Here is a 15,802-nt window from a genome sequence, read left to right as displayed (position 1 = left end):
AACATATGATTTCTAAGAACAATCAAAAATTACAATTTCTAAAAATAATAAAAAATTTGAATTTCGAAGAGATTTAAAAAATTACTATTTAATGATTACATTATACACAAAAGCATACTGGTATAAGATAAATCTCCATAGAAAACTATTTTCTTAAAAATCATTATGTGAGAGCCATTGCTGTCTCCATCATTTGAATAATGATGATTTATACGTTGTATTTACAGTTACACTTAATCTCAGGTAAGGTCAATTATCATTTAGTTCAGCAATGACTTATTTGTTCTATGTTAACAGAACGTTTCCCAATCATTAATTCCGCTGGCGATATCTGAAAAACTCAAAAAACGTTAATGAGAATTATTGAAGAATCAAGGTTATTTCAACTGTGTAAGTGTAGTTTCGTTCAGTAGAGGACGGTTACAATAGTTACAGCAGTCATATCTCCATTTTAAAATACTTTGCAGCTAACCCTATTTGAGCTATTTTGGTTCTTATTTTATATTCTGTGTTATCTTTACGATTATCTAGGTGTAGGCACGTATCTTTTTCATTACCTTTTATAAATGATTCCAAGTACAATGGAGTACAGTACGCAATAGAAATGATAAAGATCGAGAAAGTTTCTTGCTATCGACAATACTTGACACAATCGGAGAATACACTCATATTACAATATATAGTTACTACATTATTTAGGTGGTGCAAGTACTATACTTCAAAACACAACAAATGTTATTTTCAGTGATTAATTGATTATAGAAAGTTCTTCACCTTTCTATACTTCACCCATTTCATTTGTTTCCTCATGGTATTCATCAGTTACTCTCATAACTGCCTCCCACCAAAGATTACCACTAAGAGTAAATGTGCGACCAGTGGCTTTCTCGTATCGGAAGATATGAGGTGTATACGGTTTCGACCAGGTATTTGTAAAACGGTCGTACTTCATGACGTCGCCCCATAATGGACGCATAACTTTAAATCTCACCTCGATATTTGTTGCACTTGAAGAAATATTCACCCTCTTCCCATCACCACTTACTTCTTCTGTGACTTTTCTTTTGTTTAAATAATAGGTTACAATCATCTTTGAGAACCATGAACCTTTGGAGTAATATTTAATGGTTTTTCTGGTCAACTGCTCTTGGCTTATATCGTCGAGAATTGAGTGTTGTTTAGTCTTTGTCGCAAAATTTTCATTATTTGAGCAGTTTGAATTTCTTTGAGGGCAATAAATTTCGTCAGTTGATATAAAACCCATTTCTTTTGTTTCTCCATACTCATTACTGACTCCCATAACTGCTTCCCAACGAAGATTACCACTAAGAGTAAATGTGCGATTATTTGCTTTTTGGTATCGGAAGATGTGAGGTGTATATGGTTTTAACCAGCTCTTGTTAAAACGGTCGTACGTCATGACATCGCCCCATAATGGACGCATAACTTTAAATCTCACTTCGACATTTGTTGCGCTTGCAGAAATAATCACTTTCTCTCCATTACCACTTACTTCTTCTGTGACTTTTTCTTCGTTTAAATAATAAGTTACGATCATCTTTGAGATCCATGATCCTTCGGAGTAATACTGAATGGTTTTTTTGGTCAATTGTTCTTGGCTTGTTTCATCGGCAATTGAGCGTCGCTGTGTTTTTGACGCAAAATTTTCATCATTTGTGCATGTTGAATTACTTTGATTGAAATCGATTTCTACTGTTGATGAAAAATTTCTCTCTGTTTGAGAGCTATGTGTCAGGGGTTTTGCAGATGCTCCATACTTCACGTTTGAATTGTTCTCACTTAGTAAAAAATCATTTGCTCCTACCTGTAACTCATCAATTGAAGTTTCTTCAAACACTTTATTGTATGATTGTTTTGTTCTTTCTCTTCGCTGATTGTTTTCCTTTTCCTTTAACTCCTTCCGCGCAAATTCATTCTCATTTGTTACATCATCATTCTCACCGTTTCCTTGAGTTAGATAAGACTCGTGCATTAGTTCCTGTAACCCGTCAACATCCTCCCCATTAAATGCATTTTCTTCGTTTTGCAGTAGATCCAATAATTCCTTATCTTGATTCTCATTCTCACTTACAAGTGTTGTCAGATCTAGCTTTTTAGCCGAACTATCTACGAGCTCGTAAGCAGCGTCGTAAGATTTTTCAATTGCAACTCTCGACACCAAAATAGCAGCTCTTTTACCAACAAGGCGCAATAGTTTAACTGTATTTTGTCCAGTCGTACGTAAAAAAACTTGCTCTATTAAGTCACCTTCAATCGTTGGTGCGGCCGCAGATGAACCACTATCAACTAAAGGTTTAGTAACTGCACCTGCTGCTATACCAGCCGTCGCTCCTATCAATCCTCCCAATAGGGCGTGAATTATGACCTTCTTTAGAGCAATGTTTTCTTTGTCAACTAATTTCCTTGAGAGAATAGAGCTCAAAGACATTATTACTCCACCAATACCACCATTAGCTGCTCCCATTCCAATAAATTTACCAATCGAAACCGCACTTGACGATAATGCTGCGTTTCCAATGCCTACTATTCCTGCTGTGATGCCAGCGGACGCACCTCCAACGAAGACACCTGCAGCTCCACCTATCAACGCTTTTTTGATCCATTTCTCAGAATCCATTCCATCAATAACAGATCGTTCTTTTAGGCATTCACCTGAAGATTGTAAGCCGGCGCCGAATAACGCTCCACCAGCTATTGATCCTAATGTTACAAAAACTGGTGCACCGAGACCAGCCGTTAAAACAGAACAGGTGATCCCGCCGACAGCTAATAAAGAAGAGAATACAAGAAAACCAAGTCGCTTCCAAAAAGCTTTAAGTTGCTTTACACTCCGCATTCAGATGAAAAATTGCTTTCCACCGTTTTAAAGAAAACCATCCTTGTTGATAGTCAAAGTGGTTGTGATATTGAGCTCGATATTCATCATTTAACAAAATTTCCTTTGCGTGAATTATCTTTTCTGCTATTTCCTTATTGCCATTAGGCTTGTCGGGATGCCATATAAGCATCATTTTAAGAAATCCTGTTTTGACCGCTTTTTAAGTCATTTACATTCATTTTACGAACTTCTTTCATGTTTAATCCTAGTTGTTCATACAAGTCTCCAGAGGGCAATTCGTTTTCTCGATTTATGTGGCGACCGATTGTTTGCCTGCCATTTTCGTTTACAGTATTTCGTTGACAAGTTAATGATTCATTTATAGTTATCACTTCAATATCGTTGCAATTCCTGGGTCCAAGAAGCTTCTTTTCATTTCTATTGTCTATATGCGCAAAAATTTCAAACTTGTATGATTCCTTATGATGATAGCGATGATTCTCTGTTGGTTGGAGGGTTTTTGAAGAAGTCGGAAACTTGCAAAAAGGAGACCAACCTTTGTAATAGTTTACAGTGATTTTAACATTGGAATGGTTTTCAACGACTAAGCATCTATATTGATCATCCGCCATTGAGTTTTGTTTTTTAAACTCTTGATTATCCAATTTTCTTTAGGAGACACTGTCGTCTTAATGTTCAAAGTTCTGCTTAATATGTCATCACATTAGTTCCTAAGAAAAAAAATCATTGTAAAACTGAAGTATTAACATTTTTCAATTGCAGACTTGGAGATTGCGGATGATTGCCTCTTCTGAACCTCCAGATGTGCTTTGGTATAAATGTTACTGAGGAGTAGTCTGCCGAAATGCATCGTGTCGTTTAATTTAGAACTATTGGGTTCGTGCTTTTTATTTAAAACAGTTCTTTTAAGAACTGTCAACTTGTTATATTACTTTTACCATTCACTAAGGTATTTGCTATCTTTAGAACTATTTTCAGTTTTGTCACCACGACAAAGTCCCTATGTTATTATTTAAGAAAGCGCTATAATGGTGGTCAGGTTCGTGACCTTAATAAATTGGTGAGACTTAGAGGAAAGGTTCGCTCGGTGGTAGCAGCAATCCGGAATTTTACGATAACTGACCGCGCGCTCCTCGCTCTTATGGCTAAACACGTAAGCAAAAGTGCTTTTTTATTTTATTTTGTTTTGTTTTTTTTTTGAAAAAGAAATCTTCAAATAACTTTTGGTTATTATACTTATCTGTAAATGTGCTGATTCGCAAGTGATCTCATTAATTTTTTCTGTATATACCTAAGTCAAAATAACTCATGGGAGAACTGCATTTGAACTATGTCTACAAATCATAAATGCATGAAGCAAGTTTAAAATTGAGTTGTAATTTCAACATAATTTTCATGTTTCATAGTCCCATATTCTCATCGTGTTGATTTTTTAGTAATATTTCAAAATATTGTCATATATCCTTCAAGATTATTTGGAATGTATAAAAACACAAGCTTTATAGTTACGTCATTCACCGTCAAGATTGTGAAACTCTGTGAAATATAAGTACTAACAGTCTCTTTGGAGGTTTCTAACAACAATGAAAAAACACTCCAATACTTGGATGAATACTTTTTTACGATCAAGACTATCATATTCAATTATCCTTATATGGCATTCCTACAGCTCAATGAAATTTGAACCAATCAAAAAATCCAGTTTATTAAAATTTCATTTTAAAATGAGTAATGTAATAGTCCGTGATCTGTGACCGATTTTCTTTCATTCCCGTTGGACACCTCAAGGAAGGTCGTGAAAAATTCAAGACAGAACGACTTTTACATGCTTAACGCAGTTTTACTTCTTGTCATCTCCAAAAAGCTGCAGTTTTATTGCTATATTGAGTGGCGTAGCTAGGAAAAATAGTCACTCCCGCCAATCCATCTCGCGCCTCCGGCGCGACCCCACTAGGGGGGTCCGGGGGCATGCTCCCCAGGAAAATTTTGAAATCCAGAGCCTTGGAAACAGCATTTCCTGCGATTTCGAGGGCGAATTATTTGTTGTATAATAATTTATAAAAACCCATTTTTGTTAGCTACATTCTTAATGTGGCAATCGTTGAAACTGCAACTAGTTAAAAAGGTACTAAAGGTGGCTCAGAGAAACGTTACGCAGGAGACAATTGTCCCCTAAAACATAATTTACTCATCACTGCCCCTGCATAAACAGAAGAAATTTGTATTAGCACAAAAAATAATATAGTATACGACACTTCTAAAGTGCATAGAGAGAGATTTTTCTTAGCATTCTACTTGTTAGTTTAAACTTGTTTAGATTGGGGCAAGTAGACAGGGATGGCTTTATTCTTTAAAGTTATGCTTAATTTTCTCAATGAAGTACCATGTATTATACGAACAAATATCAAAACACATACTATACTCATCATTTATAAAGAAAGGCCAGCCTCCTAGGTTTTTCTACAAATTTTTCAACCACCTCGTTATGCAACACCTCTGATTCCTCTTTCTTTTCAATGATATCTTTGTAAATAGATATTCTACAGAAAGAGCTAAGCCGACCTTGACCCATTCTATTTCTTAAATAGCTTTTTACCCTTTTTAAGCAAGAAAACGACCTCTCTACTGAAGCACTTGCCACTGCCAACACACCATTCAATTTTAACAAATTTACCACTTGACCTAAACTCGACTGGAGATTAAATTTGAAGATGTATTTAAGAACCTCATTACTGCACTCTTTGTCATACACAAATACAAAATAGCAATTTGAGAGTAAACACAATGGAAAATTAATACCGACAATGACACGTAATTTGATAATCACTAATCGCTGTACTCGTATTAAAAGGTCGAATAATTACAACCTCCGCCAATTTAAAATAGCGGGAGTTCGACTATAAAAACAGCAGATTTGAGCATGCGTCAAGTCCCTTAGCCAACCAGAATTCAAAACTTCTTATATAGAATTATATTGTATGTTCCGCCCTCTGAAGATGGGCGGAATACATGAAGAATCGCGCGAGTATGCAATGTGCGAGAAAAGGCGGTTGCTACGTTACATAACAAATCTTGAGATTTTGCTGTATTACGATTACCAACCACCTAATAAAAGCGTAAATATGAACGAATAAAACATAATATTACAAATTGTTCGTGAAATAATGTATATCTTATGTCCAAATAGAATATTTATTATTTTTTTGGGAAATTTCTACTCCCGCCGGGCGGGAGTAGCGGGACCGCTAGCTACGCCACTGGCTATATTACATTAAAATTTTAAAATTTGTAGCTCATTACAATTTCGGAATCCGCCATTTTCCCTGAGAAACTTCATGTTATTTATATTTTGTGTGCTAGTGCCAGACCTAATAGAGAGCTATTCCGCACGATAATACTGGCAACATAAATAAATTGTCTGAAAGAAATACATATTTCACTCGTGCATTAGGTTGGATTTTAGCAATTGTTTGCGAAGATAATATTTTGAAAGTTATAATCGTATTGTGCAAGACAAGGCGCGCTTTTTTTAAAGGTCTGTCTGATTCGTCGTCAATGTCATCATCTAAAAACTCCTCTTCCTCAACATCATTGTCGTCATCAATATCTACATTCGTGCATGCAGTACACGACCATACATCTGTGTACTTCACTCCGGCTTTGTTACATGAACAACGTTGGGAGTTACAGCCACGTTGCAGCCAGTCTTACAACCACAATGAACGTTATCAAGTAAGGAATTCGGCGCTAGGGGAATGGTCATCCATACGATTTCAGACTTGCAGTTTCCCGTCACTCGTTTGCCACCCATTTTCATCGGGAGGAGTAATATCCATTTGTGGTTGTAAACAGAAAGGCCAAAGCGCGGCTTGGTACAAAAATGTAAGTTCCATAAACTTCCATTGCTAATCAAGAGTTAGTGTAAATATTGCTAAAGTCATTCTTATTGCATTCTGTATACAACTGAGAGGTATTTTGCAAAAAGAAGTTAAAAATCTCAGTTAAGAAGCATAAAATCTCAAAACACCAAGCTAGAACTCAACATTATATGATTCTTAGAACAAACTTAGCTACTATTTGTTTACAATATGTCAGAAGTGGTAAACTTTTGTATTTTTCAACAATCTCTTTCATAGGTTGTGATGATTGTTAATCTTCAGTTAAGGCTTTATGCTCAAGATCATGTTTTACAGTTCAAGAAAGAATATTTTTCAGTGAGCCATTTCAGAAGCCAGAAAGCTGGGGTTTTTTGCTTGGGTTGAAACTTGTTTTATTGTAAATTTGATTAGCGAGGACTTTCATAGATAAAAGTTGTCTTTGTCATACCATGAAAAGGAGAGTGAAAGACTTCTGGCACATTGATTGAAAAAGTGATCCTGTATATATATATATTTCTCGACAAGAAATGTAGTTATGATTCTGATCTATACATACTAATTTACTAATTTACTGTGTCCTTTGATAAAAGTTTATAATGTTGATTTAAAATAAAGAATATCTGAATTATTTTTGAAGTCATTCTTTATATAATCAATGCATGGAAACAGCAACTAAAGATGGTTTTGGGACATTGGTATGTAATGGAGACAAGATCCTCTGTTAGAAGTCAGCAAGCACTTTAATGCTTAGTGTAGGTTCTACAAAACCAAAAAAATGTTGTCCTTCTATATTTAAAAAGAGAAATTTCAGAATTCTACTCTTCCAAAGTAAAGAATGGACTTCACTTATCCTATGTGGAGTGACCTTGTAGAAAGAGTGGTCAAAACATTGAATCAAAGTAATTCTTGTGTTTAGTGAGTCTAATAGCCTGATAGCAATACTTTTAAAACTTAATTTTCGCTCTTGCATCACTTAAAGCAGGTTAATCACAAAGGCATGTACTTTATGGAATCTGTAACATAGCTGTAAGCTGCTAAATGTTTGTTCTACAATTTTTACATTTATCTTAGGCCTATGCATAATGATGTGCCTCTTTAAAAGCTTATCAACAAAAAATTCTTTAGTGGTAATGATCAATTTCTTACCAAGCTTTAGTGATTAAGGAAAAATTTATGGAAAGATGCGTTGCTATCCTGCGAAAAGTGAAGTTGCGCACTATTTAACCATGAGTTCTTAAAACTGACAAGATTTAGGTATAAAACAGGCTTCTCCTATGTTGATACATAAGTGCAAAGGTGACAGTTTAGGTTTGCTTCCAAAATTTTCGACAGAATTCTTCATTTAAAACTTACATTTTACTTGGACTTTATTAAGAGTCTCGCCTTTTTGCCACCTTTCAAGATGGCACCCGTAAATAAATTTGCCTCACCATGACAACGGCAGTTAGATACAAAGAGTTCCGCACAAAAAAAATGGCGACATTCAAAACTGAACGAGCGAGGAATTTTGAAATTCAACCGCGAAATACTAAAAAACTGCAGCTTTTTAGAAGTGACAATAAAAAGAATATCAAACAGCAAGTGACTTTCTATCTATTTTGAAAATTTTGCGACCTTCCTTGAGGTGTCCAACGAAACTCATTTTTAAAGCATATTTTTGAGGCACAGATCACGGACTATTAGGTCAAATAGTTGGAGCGCTACTGAATAACACAAATATAGCATAATGCTATTTTCTGTGTTTCTTAATAACATTGCGACTATTTAACTTTATGTTTATCGTCATATTGGCAAGCGGAATGCTTATGAAAATCTACGTTAACATCAGTATAAGATTCATTTTTTTTCAGTATGAAGCGGGATTCTTTCACTGAAGGGCAATCATGTATTGCCTAACATTAACATCGGTATATGTTACTGTATATTTAATATTGAATTCGAAACAAAAATGAACAAGAATATTCAGTTGATTAATCTTTGATAAACCTTTCACCTTTACTTGTCACAAGCTCGGGACTTAAAGCGCAAAGCTCTCTACATTTTAGTTGACTCTTCTCGTTCACAAGGAAGAGGAGTAGAAGGTTAAAATACAAATGTTGTGAGATAAGGTAGTTATTGTAAAATGGATAATGTTGTTGATGGGAAAATGAAACTGTCGAGAGCTATAATAAAAATGAACGACAGTCTTCAAATACAAGGACAAACAAATATATTTTTGTCTTCGAAGTTTTCTTCTCAAGATGTGATTTCAAAATCCAAAAAACTATCTAATAAAACCGATGACAATTTAGCTAGTTTGGTCATAGACACGTTTTTATTCTCAAAAATGATTTCTTTTACTAGGAATCAATGTAATATGTCTACAATCAACGAACACGTCATCCAAACTCACCGTTTTTTATTGAAGACGATTGTCAACGATAAATATTGTTCGTGTTTTTATTCACGCTATGCTTCTTGTACAGGAAAGATGCTCGTTGTTGTTATTGACAGTTCTTAGACTTCAGACAAACATTCCACGAAGGTAAACTTCATAACCAACTATCAGGTCTGTATGGGATAATTTGAACTGCGCAATAGCTTTATAATTAGATTGTTATGTACAGTGCTGCCACTCTAATATTTCAAATTTCACTACGTGATTGAATTTAACTACTTGGGTGCTTTTCACTCAGTGATTTCACAAAACACGACAGGATTACATTACAGGATTACTATTTTGTTATAACTACACGCTAAGAATGTCTTTTAGGAAGTAATAAAATGCTAGTAATTTTCAACCGCAAAACAAAGTAATAATTCATTTACTTAGAGAGAATGACATAAATAGATTAAATATAGAACGACAATATCCAAAATATGGTAAAAAACAAATTCTGAAGAAAGTGACGGCTGGACATTATTGTCGGCTGGAATCGGTAAATTGTCGGCTGGACATGGTTTTTGATAGTATCCAAGACCTGGTTGTCTGCGGTATGTATTGGATTACCTTTCGCTCAGGCTGCACGGTTTATATAATCTACTTTTTTCCATACTTTAAAATGTGCAATCTACACTGAAATTTGTTACTTTTGAAGGTAGCACCAAATTTATATTATAATTTCCGATAACTTAACAATCTCAGTGAGCAACATACTGTTTCAGCCTTTATTTCAACATAAAACAAAGCTTTTCGTGTCGCAGGAAACTAGTTATTTTGCACGAGAATGGTTTTTAGAAACTATAGTCAAGCTGTCGTAGAAAACTATAGGACATAATAACACACACACTCTGGCTTAGCTATTTCGCGTCTTTTCAGTCTTAAATGTGAAAAGTAATTTTCCGCCATCCGTTTTCCGCTTTAATTCATCACTTTTACGGCAGCGTGCACGTGTATCTATGACGTCATTAAAAGTGTAAGCAAAGTCAAAGTTCGGAAATAGAAAGCTTCTTACATTATGATGCAATAGCAAAAAGATATTGTAGCTAAGGAAAGGATTAGGAAACATTAAAAAGGATTCTAAGCCATTATCCAAATATGCTTAGAAAAAATACGAAAAACAATCCCATAAAATTATCGTAATGCTGGAGACGTGCGTCGCGCTAAAAATGAGCTTAAGCGCTATAGAGATGTCCATTTACAGAGAATATACTTAGGTTTGATGCTTACCTTTTCTTGCAACGCATTGACTTACTAAAGATTATCGAGACATGATGTACACCATTTCCTGTCTAGAAAAGTCTATTTTCTCTCTACTTTTGCCAAGAACTATTTTAAACACGCTTATTTTATATCTTTGTACTTTGAAATAGCGTACCCATTGAAAGAAACAGTGAGAGGACTCGTGTAGAAATTATTGAAGGTTTCTTCAACAGTTGAATTTATGTAATTTCATACCAAATACGCTGCGTGTCATCTAAAACCTTTGTGCTTAGCCGTAATTTTTAATTACTTGAAGACAGCTATAGCAATCATTCATTTTTACCGTTTGTAATGTACATAGTTACAAACATAGAATAGGCATTAGACACATGTACTAAGCAAGACTATATTTATGATACTCCAATGAGGGATGATAATTGACAAGATATCTCACAATTCATCGTGAGGGAATTTTTTAAGTCGTTTTCGGTTATCATGTTGAAATTATCATTCAATGGCACATCGTTGATAATTACTTGCGTTTGGCAAATTTTTTTCCTTATCAAATTCTTCACAATTTTTTTTACGCACAGAGCCGAGAAAATACCTGTACTGGTGTCAAATAACCGGGAGAAAAAAAGCGAACCTATTAAGGTCGGTCATTAAACTGTTGTTTGACAGTTTATGAAAGATAAAATAAGATTATAGGAGAACTAAAGTCTGAAAACACAACAACGAAGGGCTTGATTATGTGGAGGTGAGCTGGACCGGATAGCGAATAGCCCCAGACAGTATATAAACTACATTATTACATGAACACATAATTACATGACAGCGCATTACAATATATATAATATATAATAACCGTAATACAATATAATATAACCGTACGTCCATAATAACCGTATATACAATATAACCGTACGTCCTGTGTCCCAAGTGCAGGAGTCACCATTTTACTATGGTGATAGCCGGGAGGGCACATTGTTATACACTTTGTATATATATGTATATATATATATATACAATATATATATTCATGTTTTCATTGATTTGTGTTGTTATTATAAACACGCGATTTTTTGCGCGTCGTAATTTCCCCAGCCGGTTAGCCATATATCATGTCGATAGAAGCTTTCTCGTCCAGCGGGCTAACTCGCCTTCTTATATAATCAGGCTCTAAGTGTTTTCACTTCGCCGCTATTTGCTTGCGTGCTGCTAATGCAAGACTGTGTACGACGAAGCTTAATATATTGTCCGAACTTTGACATTGTTAACATTTTCAATGACGTTATAGGCACTAAAAGTGGTGAATTAAAAAAAAACATCAAAGGCAAATCAAATCTAAAGTTCGTTTTTCGCGTGTCCATTTAATTTAGTTCAATGGCGCGGAGAGACATGCACAAGTGCACCTCTTTACGACTGTCCACGACGAGTATTTCTCAGAATGCTCACAAAATAGTATTCTGCAATAGACGTTTCATAATAGACATTCTAAAATCTATTACGTGCTGTTGACATAAGAGAGTAAGTTTGTTTATATTTCTTTAAGCACATTATGGCTAATGTTTCTTATAGTTTTTATCATACGAATTTTTGTAAAGCTATTTGTTCTGGAAACTATGGATATCATCACCGTTGTACTGTCTCAATTACCTCGATTATTACAAGTGATGGCATCATTAAGGGCTCTTTTCCTCTCATCGCAAAATGCTCTCGCTGCGAGCTTGCGAGTCTGTTAAATTAGTTGAACAAAAAAATTTGTTCAACTAATTTAACTATGCTGCAATTCATTGTCAGCTCGCTGCGAGTAACTCGCAGGCACTCGCAGTGAGCTTGCGAGTACGTTTTGCGATGAGTGGAAAAGAGCCTTAAGTCAGTTAAAAGTTGAAATATGTCACAGCTTCATAGTTGATGCAGGAGTGCTCAGAAGTGTGCTCTGAAGAGTGCATCCTTTATATGGTCAAATATTTTTCTAACTTGGACGAGTCATTGCAATGCGTCACTGCAATTTGCTTTCTTGGAAGAAGCCAATCACTAATCTTTTATAAGTTATAACATATTTGTGAAAGTGCAAAACTAGGGTATGTGACAACAGAAAATCTGTCTCATAGTAATACATTTAACAAGAATACATTGATTGCCTTGTGTTAAGGGATTTGAAAGAAAAATCGGCTTTGGCTCTTAAATTTTAACAAAATTAAATGTTGAATCTGGCCATTTCATTGCTTCATATGATTTTTACAGGATTGTGGGATTAACTAATATGGCCAAGGGCATTTTCAGTCATTGAATATTCAATAAAATGTTTTTTTTCTGCTTTACTTACAGGAACAAGTTTTATCAGCATTTTCCCTAATTTGTGGTAATTTGTCAGCTCAAAAAGGTAAGTGATGCAGTGCATCTTTTGTTTTTTCTATGTTTATCTTAATTCATCCATTTTATTAGTTCCATCCTTAGTGTATGTATTCCTAAACTTCTAAAACTCAATTTTTCCCCTACCCTGTTTTAAAACTCAATCTTTGCTTTCCTTGAACCCAACCCTAATCTTATAGCTACCCTGGGTGGATCCATTTCCTTATCTGACTTTGGCATTTTGAGTCATGAACTTGTGAGCCACTATAAAGGGTTGTTTAGGGACGTGCGTACTACCAAAGATAGTATTTGGTACTACCCCAGATAGTATTTGAAATTTTGACTCTTGGCAGAGATATTGTCTGCATTTTGAAGGTTTTATTTAGAAAAATCTTGGCCGTACCTCGGCTCAATAAATGAATTCATGAACTTTTCCCAGTTTTCATTTTTATTGTGAAAAATAATTCTCTTCTTTGGATAGCTCTGGACAGAGAACGCTTTATTTATGCTCTATCTTTGCATTGTTGCAACTCACAGAAAAAATCATGTTAAGTCTTCTGTTTTTTACTCAAGATGTTGTACACATTGTGACATTAAACAAGCTAGAAGGTGATGTTTATACACCTTTTCGATGAAAGCAATGAGTTCTGTGTTATACATGTAATTTATTAAAGTAAAAACTAGCATAACAACAAACCATATATTTAATTTTTGCTTCAGGACACAAACTTTATAGTACTTTCATAATTCTTATCATCAAAACACAGAAGTATTTGCATTACATGATAAAGATGCAATTTTTATAAGAAGTACTTATATTACCTTTGCAATGCCATGTTAATTTCATAAATTTTACTGAATTGTTGATTTAAAGCTCTTCATTACATACAACACAATTTGCAAGCAAAGCAATGCAATATATATCGAAAAATATTCAGTGTCTGTTTTGGCAAAAACAAACAATCAATTGGAAATGTATTCTTCCTCTGGGACTCGTTGAGCACATTTCTTCTTATGAAGTATTATATACAAAGACACAATAATTTGTCTCCAACGTCCAAAATTCTACATCTTTTTGTGTCATCTTTATGATTTTATCTCATCTTGTATAATACATTCATAATGATTCCACTGCTTTTTTTGACCTCTTTTGAAACTGCAATGCTATCAAAATGGTGAAATATATCTTTTATGTGAATAAGATAGCTTTTTTATGCATAAATGATTATATTAAGAAATGTTGTTTGTCATTAAATGATCATGGTTACGTAGTTTATTGAGGATTAAGTTTGCAAAAACAATTTAGAAACAAATAGGATTGTGAAAAACGGTTTTACTTTTTCAAATTATTGTATTTTAACAAAAGTAGATTTAATTTACATATTAACTTCATCTGTTCTCTCTCTTCTGCAGAGGTTTTTGAAGTAAACTGTCATTTCTGATCATTACAACGTTATCATCAACTAATCTGCTAACGTTGAAGTGCTTCATTTTTACTGGCAACTATGGGATGTTGCATTTGCTTTTGGGTTTGTTACTTAATTAAGCAGGGAAGGGGCTAATAATATTCATATATGCGCATACTTCTGTATTGTTTTGTATTGAAATCAATCATTATTACGAATTGTACAATATTAATATATAAATATAGCGCCCTTATTTATCAAGTTTTGGCTGCCCTTGTATTGAAGATACTTGTATCTTCTGAACCACAATTTCTGGTTTGTTCGTTGATGCTCTATTGCATTATGTCTCTATTGAATACAGTACCTGGTATGCTTCATTTAATGTTTGCTGTTTGTTTTATTCACATAATCAGTTGGACAAAGTTATATTCCTAGGCAATATTTTGTATTGGTCTCTGCCTAAAGATAAATCTATTTCCATTGGTGCACCCCAGTACAGATGATGTAATATGATGATCACAGTATTCGCAACTTTCATTTCTATTATGCTAATTGCCCATAACACAATATTTATAATAATTAGGCACTTTGAAATGCACAATGGTTGATATAATTTTCGAAGTCTACTATTCCTGCAGTAGGTAAAACAGGTTGGTGATGGTGAATGAAAATTTCGCAGCAGCTGCCTATCCACGTGGATTGGGCATGTCATGAAACTTCAAGCATGAGAGTAAAAAATTCTGAAGATTCCATTTCATAATATATTTCATAAAAGTATTGAAATGGCGTGTTTAACATGCAAGAAAACATTTTGTTTGAATATTATAGCTAAACTTTCAAAACATAGTAAATTTCAACCACCAATTTTCATTGTCTTGTTTATTAGCTGCAATAAAAAAGGGCACATTAATTCCGATATTTGTTTAAAATATTTGATATAAAGGGTGGAGGAAAAATCACGAACAATATGTGTAAATCTTAGTGGATTATGCGACTTATTGATCTGTTTACTATACACAGTTCATGGAAGACAGCGAATGTTCTCGAATGTTCTCTAGCTTATCTACACTGTAGAGATTAGAATGCAACCTCGCTGGTGCTCGTTTGATATGAATAATATCCATATTTCATGTGGATTGTTCCAAAAGCGAATGTTCGACGAAATTTGAGCACCATTGGTTGCACTTCGATTTGGGTGAAGAATAATTGTTGCCTGCTGCGATTTTTTATGAGTATTTTTCGGCAATATTTTTCATTCCGTAAACTCTAACTATATTTTCGATCTAAAATAAGTGTTGCCAAATGAAATTTAAAAATATAAAAGGAGGTACGTGTGTACATGTGGATAACGTGGTAAATGTGTTGTCACAAAATGAACATAATTCAAAAAATAATACATATTTAAGTAATTTACATCAAATTTTAAAAACTGCATAAGTTTTCAAAAATGTGCTTCATGCTCACTGTTTGCTGTAGCACGAATGATACACTTGCCGAATGTCAACACTTTGCTTGTCACGTTAAAGGTCGCGTGCTCAAATCATAGAAACTCAGGTCCTTTGTCACTCGACCGATAAATCTGAAAGCACATGACTTGTAATGATTTTACATGGAAGCGTCATTGGTATTTCTATTTTTGGAGAAACGGTTGTGTACTTTTGTTATTTTTTTAATAATATTT

At 34.3% G+C, this 15,802-nt stretch overlaps 1 protein-coding gene and 1 long non-coding RNA gene across 2 annotated transcripts; one reads left to right on the top strand and one right to left on the bottom strand.

The window, feature by feature from the left end:
• Positions 1–72: 72 nt before the first annotated feature.
• Positions 73–9,310, bottom strand: LOC124448503. Its single transcript, XM_046999523.1, is given in 4 exon segments — positions 73–2,857; positions 2,859–3,060; positions 3,062–3,570; positions 9,131–9,310. Coding segments are annotated over 3 exon segments (2,691 nt in total). The 5' UTR covers positions 3,472–3,570; positions 9,131–9,310; the 3' UTR covers positions 73–778.
• Positions 9,311–12,689: 3,379 nt separating this feature from the next.
• LOC124448671 lies at positions 12,690–14,382 on the top strand. Its single transcript, XR_006949207.1, has 2 exons — positions 12,690–12,746; positions 14,129–14,382. It is a non-coding gene; the product is annotated as an uncharacterized LOC124448671 (long non-coding RNA).
• The last annotated feature ends 1,420 nt before the right edge of the window (positions 14,383–15,802 follow it).

This window comes from Xenia sp. Carnegie-2017, unplaced genomic scaffold, assembly GCF_021976095.1.
Source record: "Xenia sp. Carnegie-2017 unplaced genomic scaffold, XeniaSp_v1 HiC_scaffold_23, whole genome shotgun sequence".
NCBI classification, from domain to species: domain Eukaryota; kingdom Metazoa; phylum Cnidaria; class Anthozoa; order Malacalcyonacea; family Xeniidae; genus Xenia; species Xenia sp. Carnegie-2017.
Note: the sequence above shows the minus strand (reverse complement) of the source record. Positions and strands in the feature narration are given on the sequence as shown.